At 38.6% G+C, this 14,362-nt stretch overlaps 1 protein-coding gene and 1 long non-coding RNA gene across 3 annotated transcripts in view; both read left to right on the top strand.

Moving 5' to 3' along the window:
- The window catches only part of LOC135219255 (uncharacterized methyltransferase Sca_1399-like), a 30,415-nt gene extending 18,280 nt beyond the window's left edge, over positions 1-12,135 (top strand). For both annotated transcript variants that reach the window (XM_064255871.1, XM_064255870.1), the window contains 3 exons: positions 10,772-10,864; positions 11,199-11,308; positions 12,023-12,135. In XM_064255871.1, the coding sequence (XP_064111941.1) occupies positions 10,772-10,864; positions 11,199-11,308; positions 12,023-12,094 (275 nt within the window). In that variant the 3' untranslated portion in view covers positions 12,095-12,135. The remainder of the gene's footprint in view (positions 1-10,771; positions 10,865-11,198; positions 11,309-12,022) is intronic.
- LOC135220132 (uncharacterized) lies at positions 471-1,656 on the top strand. The gene is made up of 4 exons (XR_010315586.1): positions 471-491; positions 786-848; positions 1,163-1,225; positions 1,566-1,656. It is a non-coding gene; the product is annotated as an uncharacterized LOC135220132 (long non-coding RNA).
- Positions 12,136-14,362: the final 2,227 nt, after the last annotated feature.

The raw sequence follows: 14,362 nt of genomic DNA, 5'->3' as shown, positions 1-14,362 counted from the left end.
GTTTTGATTTATTACTGGAATATGTTGGAGGGTGGTGTGTTGTATCGCGTACGTGCCCGGGTAATGTTTGTGCTGATTCCGTTTGAGTGCTCATTTCTAATTTTTTTTTCGAGTGCTCATTTTCTAATTTTTTTTTCAAGTGCCTCATTTCTAATTTTATTTTCGAGTCATATTTCTAATGTTTTGCTTTTTTTTCAGTCATGGCTTCCTAGGGCAACGTCAAGGAGGTCTGAGTACGGCCGAAATCAATGAAGTCATTGCTCAATATGGAAGCGATGATTTTGATGGCAGTTACGTTTTTTCATTTGGCTGACACGTAGCAGGGACATCTTCCTGCCATTGGCCACATCAAGCTGCGCAAGCGTGTTCGCTGCCGAAGTTGCCCATCTAGAGACGACCACAAGACGAACACAGCATGTTTGCGATGCAAACGGGCCTGTGTTCCTACAGCATCAAACTGTCTTGTGTCCGAGTGTGTGCCTCGTACGTAGGTAAGTTACATCATGAAACTTTTTTACAACTTGTTTGCATAAATGCTATAATTTTAATCTTTACAAAATATATATCATCCATTTTTTTACCTAAAATACTGCAATAGTTTATTTTTCATTTTTGTCGATATTTCCAAATATTCTAAAATATTCCCTTTTCGAAATATTTCTTTTTGATGACTGCAAAATAATTTTCAAACATCCAGCAAGCCACCATAATAGTTTTATGCAAATCAATGCATAATTATATAGCTAAGTAACATTGAAAATGTCACCCATTGCCATCCATTTCAGGTAGCAAATTTGGCCGTCGCACTTGTCGTGGGTGGGGCCCCATTTACTGTACATATCCATTAGGTAAGTTGCATACCGCTATATATTCTTTTGTTTTCTCTATAGAATTTGTGATATTCTGGTAGATTTTTTCATGCATAAATATCATATCTTATAGTAGTTACAGACATTTTTTATAAGAAATTTTCATGGTAAAACAAGGAGGTCAACAAATGACCTATACAATAGAGTAAGTTTTATGGGTCAGATTTTTTTTTGATGATTGCAAAATAATGTTGAAACGTCCAGCAATCTACCATAATAGTCTTATGCAAATCTACGCATAATTAGGTAACTAGATAACACATTGAAAATTACATTCCATTCCTCCATTTCAGGTAGCAAATTTGGCCGTCGCACTTGTCGTGGGTGGGGGCCCATTTACTGTATATATCAATTAGGTAAGTTGCTATACCGCTATTCTTGTTCTCTATAGAATTTGTGATATGGTAGATTTTCATGCATAAATACCATATCTTATAGTAGTTACAGCCATTTTTATAAGAAATTTTCATGGTGAAAATAGCAGGTAAAAAGTGAACTTTAGATTTGGCCCCTGATATAACAGCTAATATCATCTTTGTCCAAATATTTTTACATAATTACTTTTTAGGATAATATGACTTTATTCTGTATAAAAAATCAGCCACTTCCTAATTCATTTAGGTACAAAAAAAAAAATTCGTGAAAATTTGCCAGTTTTTGGAGGCAAAAAAATTTACCTTTTTTTTCTCTTTTCAGATTTTGACCTCTATGGGTCCGACACCTTTTCTGGCTGTGGAGACTTGTAAATTGTAGTTTTAGGAAGGATTCCCTCAATTTATTTTCTATAGGTGGTTATTTTGTATTTTTTATAAATATTTTTGTAAATTATTTTTTTGTTATATACTTATTTTTTTAAAATATTTGTAAAAATATATCAATTTGTAGATGGGTATTATTTATCTCTTCAGTAGTATAGTATTATCTTTAAACTAATTTTAGAAACTATAATGTACAGCAAAAATGAAGTTACTGATTTTTGGCAAAATTTTCTAGGCGCTCGGGTCGAGGTTGACCCACATTACATTTAAAGGGGTAGCGAAATAGCGATACCTGTCCAGGGTTAAAACTATTTCTGTTCGCCTATCAGACTGGAAAGACGAAGGCCACGGCAATATATTATTTCTAATATTTCTGTACTTTCTATTATTGGCAAGATGAGGAGAAGTCCATCTTTCTTGCCATTTGCTTAAAATATAAGACCTAAAAGGACCTTTTAGATCTGTAATGAGGCACTTACTAAAGGCTGTTTCTGAGGAGACACTAGCAGCTTTCACTTCCCTATCTGCCATCTCGTTTCCGCAAATCCCCACATGTGAAGGGACCCAACAGAAAGAGACAGATTTACGCAAATAATACAAATGGAGGAGCGATTCCTGAACTTTTTGAACTAACGGATGGAAGCTATTGAATTTTTTGATAGCTTCTAAAGTGCTTTTCGAATCAGAGTAAATGAAAAAATTAGTGTCGCTACTTTGAACAACTATATCCAGGGCAGAGACTATGGGTGTTAATTCTGCTGTGAATATGGATGCAAAGTCAGGTAGTTTAGCTGTATATGCTGTATCACCAAGGATAACTGCACAGCCAACACCACTACTCGACTTTGATCCATCCGTATATATTTTTGTTGCATTAGTATGGACAGTTTCGTGCTCCAAAAATTTTCCCCTAATCTCTTCCTCAGGACAGTCTTTTTTGTTAAATGCTTTTTTGCACACGGATGCTTCTGGAATAAGCCATGGAGGATACACAGGATGTTTTACTTCCATGACTTTCTGGGATTTAAGGATTATTGACCCCCTAACATCTTCATTTAGTCTAACTTGGAATAGTCTAGAGGCTCTTATACCAGAAAAGACCCGTGAGTCTGCTTCCCTCAGCACCTGGAAGGAGGGATTTTGGGAGCACTTTTAATTCTAGCCATGTAACCTTAATCCTAGTTCTTGCCTTCTCAAATCAAGGGGAAGTTGGTTAGTATCAACATATATGCTTTCAACAGGCGAAGTTCTAAAAGCCCCTGAGCATATTCTCAGCCCCATATTGTGTACAACATCTAGTTCCTTCAGCCTGGTTTGACAAGCTGAGGAATAAATCTGACAGCCATAGTCTAGCTTGGACCTACACTACGAGTCATATAGTCTCAGCAGGGATTTTTTATCAGCTCCCCAACTAAATCCAGAAACAACCTTTAAAATATTCAGAGATTGTTTAACCTTAATCTTTAAGGAGTTTATGTGGCTGGCCCATGTCAATTTCTGGTCAATGGTCATTCCCAAAAATTTCACTTCATTTTCATAAGGAATGACAGATCTTTGTAAACTGAGTGTGGAAACCTCTTCCACACGCTGGCACCTAGTAAATCTTACAGAAACTGTTTTAGAGGAGGAGAATTTAAAGCTATTCTCATCAGCCCACTTTGTAATGGCATTAACAGACCTTTACATACTGACAAGGCATCATATCCTGTGCAGTATATTGCAAGGTCATCAACAAAAAGCGAGCATTTAACAGGTGATGATATTTGTTGGACTATACTGTTTATTGCCACTGAAAAAAGTGTTACACTTAAAACGCTTCCTTGTAGAACACCCTCCTCCTGCACATAAGGTTGGGAGAGTGTGTTGCCCACTCTAACCTTAAAAAATCTCTCTGTTAAAAAGGAATATACAAATTTAATCATTCTTCCACATATGCCCATCTTGTGCAATTGTTTTATGATGCCAATTCTCCAAGAAGTGTCATATGCTTTCTCAAGGTCGAAAAATACGCCGATAGTCTGACATCGTTTGGCAAATCCTTGCTGGATTTGATTGCTCAGCCTCAGCAAGGGATCAAGGGTGGAACGATTTTTCCTGAAACCAAATTGAAATGGAGATATTAGTCCTTTTGTTTCCAGGTGCCAAACTAATCTGGTGTTTATCATTTTTTCCATCAGCTTACACACACAGCTGGTAAGAGCTATTGGTCTATAGCTGGTGGCTTGGGAAGTGTCTTTATTAGGCTTTTTTATGGGAACAATTATGGATATTTTCCAGTCCTTGGGTAAAATTCCAGTTTCCCATATTTGGTTTATAATCTTAAGTAGATACTTTTTGGCATCATCTGGGAGGTGTTTAAGCATTTCATATAAAACTGAATCACCCCCTGGAGCTGTTGATTCAGTTGAAGAGAGGGCCTCCCGAAATTCTCTTAAGGGAAAAAATTTTGTGATTGTATGGTTCAGATTTTCCAGATTCAAATTTCAGAGTCATTTCGGCATTCCGAATTCTTTGAAATTCTAGAGAATAATTTTCAGGGCTGGAAACTTTAGAAAAGTGTTTTCCCAGCTCATTGGCAACTTCAGTGGGCTCTGTGATCAGAGTGTATTGACCTTTAATGAGGGTAATGGTGAACGCAACAAATTTTCCACTTAGTTTCTGATTTTGCGCCACACCACTCTCATTGGAGTTCTGGAATTGATTCCATTGATATAGTAAAGCCAACTCTTTCTTTTGGCTTTCTTGTAAAAGCGCCGCTGCTTGGCTAACGCACGATATAGATTAATAGACTGAGGGGAACCACTAGTTTTGTATCGTCGGTAGCACTTCCTAGTGACTTTCCTCAGAATACCACATGTCTTATTCCACCAGGGAACTGCAGGTCTATGAGGTTTACCTTTTGTCTTGGGAATCGAGCCCTCAGCACTCTTCAGAGTGGATTCAATGAAGTGTCATAGGCACCCAGGTGAGAATGAAATGACTCAAACTCCCTATCTAGATTGCCTCCTTTACTGAACTTGTCCCAGTCAGCATCCTCTACCTTCCACTTAGGTAATGTTTTCAGATGGAGCATTTACAACATATTTCAGATGGATCGGGTGACGGTCACTTCCATTATTCAAATCTTCATTAACGGACCAGTTAAAGTCAAGGTGGATATTTGTTGAGGAAATACTAAGGTCCAGTGCAGAGAGATGATTATTATGAATGCTGTGGAAGGTCATTGACCCAATATTATATAGGGCGACATCATTCGTGTCAATAAGGTCCTCGATTATTTTCCCTTTGCTGTCTAAACACCGACTTCCCCAAAGGGGTTGTTGTGGGCATTAAAATCTCCTAATAAGGAAAAAGGAGTGGGAAGTTGGTTAATCAAGGACTGAATATCTCCAATGTTAAAAGAAAGGTCTGGTGGGAGGTATAATGAGCAAACCATTATCCTTTTGTCTAATATGACTGAGACAGCAACAGCTTGTAGAGTTGTATTTAATTGTATTGTGGAGTGCTGCATAGATTTATTAACAATAATTGCAGCACCTCCATGGGCACGATCACCAATTGGGGGAAAAGAGTTAAAATAGCATAATCAAGTCCAGGATTATAAGGAGAGTTACCTAACATAGTCTCCTGGCAGGCATACAATCCCTGGATTGAATTCATGCATTAAAACTTAAAGTCTTCTGTCCGGGCTCTGAGACCCTTACAGTTCCACTGAAGGACATCGAACTTGAATGTTAAGGTGGTAATGTACTACTTCCCACTCTTTGGAGGGGAAGTACTGATCCTAGGGTGGAGAGGAAAATTCTCCTTAATAAGAGGTTTTCTTGATCCCTTTTCATCTTTATCAGAGATTAGGGTTCTTGGCTGACAAACAGCTTTCTGAATTCGAGGCTGATGCTCAGGATTTTTGCTGTGATTATGTGCATCACTACTGCTATTAGTCTTGGGGCGGCAAGACTGATGAGAACTCGCATGTCTTTGAACTGGATCTGCTTTCGGAACTATCTTCCTTGGCGGAGAGATCTCTTCCAGAACACTGTACCCATTTGAAGTTTTTATGATAAAACTTTCATTATTCGGGGACGCGTTTCTTATACGCTTCCTGGTGGATGCAGCTGTGGTCTTGTAAGGTTTCTTAGTGACTGTGATAATTGATGGATCCGAGCTAGATCTCTCTAGTTTGGACCACTCCTTTGGTTGCTCCTTGGAGAAATTTTTATTTGTGCCCATTTCCAAACTTTGCTTAGGGGCTGAATGTGCAACCGTTACATTTGTATCAGCTTGAGAAGATAAATTGTCCATGCTTTTGGAAGAACAATTTTTAGTATTGGGCTTCATAACGCGTGCTGACTTAAGTTTCTGATTTTTTCCATTGCAAGGAGAAACAGGTTTCCGTTGCTTACTGTTAGATTCAATTACTGGTGGCCTCTCATTGCTAGAATCTCATCAACTTTATTACAGAAGCATAGGTAGAGTTGGCACTCTTGTTAGCCCCCATTACCACACGCTTTGCTGCACTGATGCTGAGATGTTCATTATCAGCCACTGCCAACACGTCTTGCTCAAACCTGTACCTGAGGCAAGTCCTAGTGTTTGGAGAGTGATCACCCTTGCACTGGAAACAATAACGGGCTGCTTCACACTTGTCCAAAATGTCATGCTCAGCAGAGCACACAGAACATCTCTTATTATTTCCACACGAGTCTTGAATGTGGCCATATTCAAAGCATTTGCGACATTGTTTAGGGTTTCTTTTATATTTTTTGACTTGCATCCTCTCATGGCCAACATTGATGGTATCAGGCAAGTAATTGGAGGAGAAGGTTAAAAGCATAGCTGCATCCCCTCCCAATTTTTTTTAACATGAGATACACAAGGAGGGCACCTAAGGAGAATCTCCTCCTCATTAAAAACATGCAAGTCTCGGGAATAAACTACCCCTTTCAGCGTGTTAAAAAATCTGTGTGATGTGATAGCCTCAATATTTCCACTTTTAGGGGGTTTGAACTTTGATAATAAAACAGCTTGCATCTCATTGCCTGCTTTTATGAGCAAGTTCTTTCCATATCGTTTCAGGTTACCGATAGGAATAGAACCCACTTTGTTCTCAATACATTCAGCCGCTTTAATGAAATTTTCCTTTCCCTCTTTATAACTGGCAACATGCCATATAGGGGGAGGAAGAGTCCTGGTGTATGTTGCTGGTCCACATTCTTCGTCCTTAGGAACAAAATCAAACGGCTCATCGTTCAAATTCCTCACTGAAAACACCTTGGTACTTAGAACAGAGTCATTTAGAATGTGGCCATTTAATTGCAGTTGTGCCTCACTAGCTTCTTGGGGAGAGGAAAATCTAATGTACGCAGAAAAAGACTGCTTGTCTTTTTCTAGAAGCATCTTAATCCTCTCCACCTTACCAAACTGTTTTGCAACACTATGCAAGCACTCGTAGTCCAACGACAGGCTTACATTAGTGCAATAAAGTACTCTATTATTCACATCTAATCCACCAGTTTTAATAGCACCCTGGTGTCGCGGTGCATGGTTCCGTGTGATAGCCAAGCTCATATCTGTGTCCATGCCTGAAGTTGTCGCCAGTGCCATTAAGTCGTCTAATCCAGGGGAGGGCAAACATTGGTCGATATCCATATTTTCAATATACTTATAGACTGCTTGGTTATATCAAGAAGGTATCGTGGGTCAGTCAGGTATTCAAATTCTCCACCAATGGCACAAGTGAGAGTCGACTCCCAATGGTCCACCCCATACCCTACCCTTACGGGATAGCACCAATATGCCTTCAGTGGCCCAGGTATAAGCCTATCCACCTGCTGGGAGTTCTGCCCCCACTAATGGGGACCGACTCCCCACTCCAAACGTATTGGTGGGCTTCCGGACAAAAGCCAGGAGTCCCATCCCAAACACCAACCCCCCCTGGATTCCGATGGGCTGATGTTTGGAGATGGTTCTGCCCTCAAGGTAGCAATGGGAGGGTCCCATCACTACCTCTTGAGTCCAAACCATATCAGGTGGCGACTCAACCACCACAACTCCCACAATTAGCTTCGAATGCAAACCCCTTCCAAAACACGATCCCTTCTCAGACTCACCTAAGCAGTAAAAAATTTAACAAAAGTGGAAATTCTATAATTAATCCAAATGCTAATAAAAAATATTACATGAAGGAGAAGGATGTAGTAAGAATGAAAAAAATTACAGAAAGAAGGAAAAGTTCTGACTAATTTAGTTGGATCAGCAGCTGGGCCCCAAGGACCACTGAGAAAGCAACCCCACCAGGCATCAGAGCCCAGCTGCTGGTCCCTAAGCCCCCTACCCACGTCAAGGGGTCAGCATCTAGGGGGAAGCAGCCCAATGGAAAGAGGATACAGAAGATTGATCAACATCTGGAATGAGAGAAATAACACCCACAAACAGAACAGAGGCTGGCAGACCAAAGTAAGGAAACATAAAGAAAAAGAAACAGGCTATCCACAACAGAAAGAGAGGAACTGGAAAGAGACATAACACCCAGCAACGAAGAACAAGAAGACGAACTAAGAGACGATACCACAGAAGACGACAGGGATGATGAGCTACCAAACAACGACACACGAAGAAAGAAGAAGTAACAGAGAGGATGGAATGGGTAGAAAAGATCAGACAAGGGATGAAGCCAGATACAGAAAGGACAGAGATCCCCTCCATGAAAGCCTACAACACAAAGAAATAAAGGGAGAGAAAAAGTGAAGTTAGTGAAATAATGAGGCTAATACACACCACCAGTAGCACAGAAATAAATAACTTGGCATATGCAGGAGAAAGACTAGTAGCACCATCACAACCAACCCAACAGAAACCAAAACAGCAACAGACTTGGAAAAACAAATCATGGTGATAAGGTCTGACTTGAGTAAACTGAAAGAGATGGCAGAAAAGAGGCGAAGGAGCAAGAAAAGGGTGGAACTGAACGAGAAATGCAAAGTACAGGAGAAGGGACTAAGCAACATAATAGAAGATATAAAACAGAGGCTTAAATCCAAAACACATAAGACCCAACAGTACATGAACAGGAATTAAGGATACCAACAGAGCAAACTATTCAGGACCAACCATAAAAGACTATACAGCCAACTAAGAAGGGAAGACAACCACTAGGGAATTCGTGATGACGAACTAAGTAAGAGACTGGGAAAACATATGGAGCAAATCAATATCACACAACAAACGTGCAACATGACCGCAGGAAGTAAAGGCAGTGAAATGGGGAGTATAAAGCAAAGATTCACCAAGATTACGACAGACACAATCAGGCACCAACTAAAGAAAATGCCCAACTAGAAAGCCTCAGTTCCGGGTGAAGTCCATGGATACTGGTTCAAAAACTTCAAGGCCCTACACCCAAGAATAGCAAAACAACTCCAGCATTGTATCACAAATCACCATGCACCCAAATGGATGACCACAGGAAGAACATCCTTAGTCCAGAAAGACAAGAATAAAGGAAATATAGCCAGTAACTACAGGCCTATCACCTGCCTACCAATAATGTGGAAGCTACTAACAGGCATCATCACTGAAAGGCACTGAAAGGCTATGCAACAACCTAGAGGATACAAACACCATCTCCCACCAACAGAAAGGCTGCAGAAGGAAGTGTAGGGGCACAAAAGACCAGCTCCTGATAGACAAAATGGTACTGAAGAAAGTAAGAGAAAGGAAACCAACCTAAGCATGGAATGGATTGACTACAATAAAGCCTGCGACATGATACCACACACATGTTTAATAGAATGCCTGAAAATATATGGGGCAGAGGAAAATACCATCTGCTTCCTAAAAAATACAATGTGTAAGTGGAGTACAATACTTACAAGCTCTGGAATAAGACTACCAGAGGTTAACATCAGGAGAGGGATCTTCCAGGGCGACTCACTGTCTCAACTACTCTTCGTAGTAGATGCTGGATACAAACTCAAGAAAGGAGGCAACAGAGTTAACTGTCTGATGTTCATGGACGACATCAAACTGTACATGTAACACGACAGGAAGGAGGGAGAGGACTACTCAGCATAGAGGACTGTGTCAACATTGAGAGCAGAGCACAGGGGCAATATCTGAAAACCAGTGAAAACGAGTGGCTCAGGATTGCATGGGAAGAAAGACTGATAAAAGTACACAAAGACCCAGAAATATACAGAGACAGAGAATGACCAACAGAACTGAGGCATGGCACAACAAGCAATGCACGAACAGTACATGAGACAGACTAAAGAACTGGCCAACAATGAAACATAGCAATGGCTACAGCAGGAGAACTCAAGAAAGAAACAGATGGAATGCTAACAGCAGCTCAAGATCAGGCACTAAGAACCAGATATATTCAAAGAACGATAGATGGAAATAACATCTCACCCATTTGCAGGAAGTGCAATATGAAAATGAGACCATAAACGACATAGCAAGCGAATGTCTGGCACTTGCACAGAACCAGTGCAAAAAGGGGCATGATTCGGTAACAAAAGCCCTCCACTGGAGCCTGTGCAAAAACCACCATATACCTTGCAGTAATAAGTGGTACGAGCACCAACCTGAGGGAATGATAGAAATGACCAGGCAAAAATCCTCTGGGACTATGGTATCAGAACAGATAGGGCGATATGTGCCAATAGACCAAACATGACATTAATTGACAAAATCAAGAAGAAAGTATCACTCAGTGATATCGCAATACCATGGGACACTAGAGTAGACGAAAAAGATAGAGGAAAAATTGATAAATAGAAATAAGAAAGATATGGGATATGCCAGTGGAAGTTGTACCCGTAATCATAGGGACACTAGGCACGATCCCAAGATCCCTGAGAAGGAATCTGGAAAAACTAGATGCCAAAGTAGCTCCAGGACTCACGCAGAACAGTGTTCTCCTAGAAACAGTGCACATAGTAAGGAAAGTGATGGACTCCTAAGGAGGCAGGATGCAACCCTGATTTCACTTTAGATAGTAACAAATCCTTCCATAGTCAATGATATTAATTCATGGCTAATTTTGTTTTACAAGATCCTTGTGATTTCTCACTCTCCTATGTACTTTGGAAGTCTATTCATTCTTTGCAGGATTTTAAGCTTGAAATCCCTTATCAACAGATATGTATGACGTCCTAGTCATGTCGGGTGGTTTTGCAGAGGGCCACATACCTGTCAGTGGAATTGATGATATGATCAGAATAACAAAACCTGGTAAGTTATTCACGGCAGGCTACTTGACCCATGCCATAGTTTTCTGGTGTGTACAGCTTGCCTATCAAGTACAATAAATAATATAACAACAAATTCACAGTCAAAAGACTATAAGAACTCTGAGTATGCACACTTTTTCTTTTCCTAGGAAATATATAGGAATTTATATCAGCTACATTTGAGTTTCCAAGCCTAACTGTCCAGATTTTCAGTGAGTGAACTGTATTCAGACATAAACTTTAGTAATTTTTTTGAAGGGGTGGGAGAACTCTGGCTATAGACAAGCATTCTAGACATACAAATTCATTTTTGTTCTACTTATATCTTCATAAAGGAGGACTGGTCATCATCGCAATGAGGAAGAGCTACCTACTCTGCGAGGAATACAAGGACAGGTTGATTCCTTACATGGATGAGATGGAAAGGCAAGGAAAGTGGATTAAGGTAATCTCAACACCAAAACCATGATCATCAGTGTCACTAACTTTATCAGCATTATTTTCAGGTATATATTTAAGGACGTGTTCATTCTCTAAGGTTAACTTGAAATTAATTAGGATTGAAAACAGGACCACTTTAAGCAAAACCTCACCTCGACATTTGGCACTAGGGTACGGCATGAGCCAATGACTCCATTTCTGTATTATTGTTATTCACAATGAGCAAAAATTCACATGGCACACCAGAATAGCACGTGGATACTGGCGAAAAGGGAGAAATAAAACATATACAGAAAAAAAGGAGGAGAAAGAAGTCTCAGTACATTTGCAGATTACAACCATTTGCTGCTACCCACAATGGTGAGACAGGGCTTCCCATAATACAGGCGTTATCTGCCATCTAACTATTTCTAATTAGAACTCAGGACTTTAACCCACTATCTAGACTGTCAAAATAAGTCTTCATCTTTTGAAAAGCCTCAGTTTAAATCAACTGAACAAAATTGTAAATAAAAAGACAAATGTCCAGAGTAGATAAGAAAAGTTTCTGAGATCATTAGAAAGTGACCATAATCTACTCATAAATGCAACTCTGCATCAATAACATCTGTTACTTCAGCGAAATGTATCATAGACTATGATCGCTTTTCTACTCAGTTATTTGTCAGCTTCAAAAAATTAACTTTCACCTCTAAATGAAAATAACATCTTTTTCCAGGAAGACGTTGAATTCGTCGATGAATACGTTGTCAATGAGAATGGAATTCTTTTTACATACAAAGTTGTATAAGTTCTTTCTGTTTATTGATTAATAAAAAATGTGATATAATCCGTTTCCTGTTTCATTTAAAGGAATTTTAATAAAACTCCAGCAAATTGTAAACCCTCTTATTTAACAGAAAATAGGCTATACACAGTCATCCATACACATTGCTATGATAAAAAGAAATTATGTTTTTTCCCATTAGGCATTGCTAAAACCTATTTATGCAGATGCTTTCAAAATAGTTGATTGAGCAGTTAGCAATCAGAGTAGCAATCTAAAATAACTAATGATTTGAGCACTCAGACCAAAAATCCATATTAAATAGCAAGGGCTTTATGATAACTAAGTCTAATCTAATCGAGCTACCCTATAACATCTATTGGGAAGGCATTAACAGGGTTGAGAAGAGATACCTTTATCTTTTATTTTAATATGCCTTATACTCCAAGTAATAAAGCTCTATATCAGTTAAGTGAATAAGTCCATAATGTACAGGTAACCTTTTTATTGATAATTACATCAAAGAGCTTCTGTTCATTAAGTATTCAAATTGTTCTTAGTTACCTTTAAAATAAATTCTTAAAATGATACATTTTTATTTGCCTTCATCATTTGCTACACAGCAATATTGCGACCCTTTCAGCAGATTTGGATTCTCAGCAGCTGGCAGAGTTATTGGCTCATCTTGTCTCCCTAAAAAGAGCCATGATACAAAATTCCGCCATCCTCTTTGAAGGTTTACAAAGTCATTGTTATTAGAAACGTTACTGACATCAGCAAAAACTTTAGTGTGTTCTAATATTGACACACACACACACAAAGAGAGAGAGAGAGAGAGAGAGAGAGAGATAGGACGAGAGAGAGAGAGAGAGAGAGAGATACAACCAATGCACTCATGCTATTCAATAATAATTACCCTAAAAGGAAATTCAAAATATGAAACACTTATAGATGTCTTGGTTTAGGCAATTATTAGAAAAATTAAGGGAAATTTAGACACCAGCTATCTACCCATGATCACTGGTACAGAACAATGGAAATACCCCAATCATAACCAAGACAATCTTACAAAGTCAAAAAGCAAGTAAGTCCATAGTATCGCATGTATTAATATTAACCAGGAATTCATGACTTGAAAGCCATGAACATTAATCATGGCATGTATAAACTTGACTCATTAATCTCAATAGAAATAACCAAGGAGTTTAGTCTTAAGGATGGTACTGGAGAGATGAGAATAAGGGAAAAGTCCTTGAAGGTTTATCAAATTTGTAGTTGTTATCAGTTCTGATGATTAAGACATCTAAAAAGGGGATTTGGTTATTGTTTTCCCAGTCTACTTTAAATTTTATGCTCGAGACCAAGGAATTTAATTTTTTTAGAAAGATATCAAAATATCCCCGCTTGCTTTTCCAGTATGTTAATATGTTGTCTACATAAAGTAGCTAAATCATATCTGCAGGTTTGATAAGGTTCATAATTACTGTTCCGAAATACTCAATATATAAGTTTGCTAAAACAGGACTAAATGGGCTTCCCATACTGCAACCAAATATTTTACAGTAAAAGTTATCACTAAAGGGAAAGACATTATTAGTGACATAGAGCTCTACAAGTTGTTTATTTCATTCAATTGTATGGGGAAGTGGTCAGAAAATGGCTCAAGTTTATCTTTGAGTAACGTTAATACATCTTTTATGGGTACTTCAGTGAAAAGGGAGTCTACGTCTACACTGAGAAGTTTTACGTTATGTATGAGGATATTTGCCGATATAAATTTCTTACTGGAAAAGCGAATGGCATGATTTTCATGTCTTTCTACAAAAACAAATTCCTTGGTCCCGAGCATAAAATTTAAAATAGGATGGGAAAACAATAACCAAATCCTCATTTTAGATGTCTTAATCATCAGAACTAATGGCAACTACAAAATCTCTGTCTTCAGGAAAGCAACATTGTCACTTTCATACATACATTTTTACAGCTATCTTGACATTTCAGTTGAACTCGGCATAGCAAGTAACTTATTTCTTAGAGCCCTGAAAATTTGCTTCTTAACAAAGAACTTGAAACAATTAGAAATTAACTTATCTTCTTAAAATACTCCAAGCACATAATAGAAAAAACATACATAAAGCAAAGAGTATTTTTACAAGCAAATAGAAAACAAATAGAAGGAAAAATACATAAACAAAATCTTAATCCCTCACGTGGATAATTTACGAGATATCACACAAACCTTTGGCACCTCCAATCATTTCATATTTACTTATCCAAATACACTGGGGAAAT

This window comes from Macrobrachium nipponense, chromosome 1, assembly GCF_015104395.2.
Source record: "Macrobrachium nipponense isolate FS-2020 chromosome 1, ASM1510439v2, whole genome shotgun sequence".
In the NCBI taxonomy this organism is placed as follows: Eukaryota; Metazoa; Arthropoda; class Malacostraca; order Decapoda; family Palaemonidae; genus Macrobrachium; species Macrobrachium nipponense.
The sequence above is the reverse complement of the archived record's forward strand: the minus strand, read 5'-3'. Positions and strand labels throughout refer to the sequence as shown.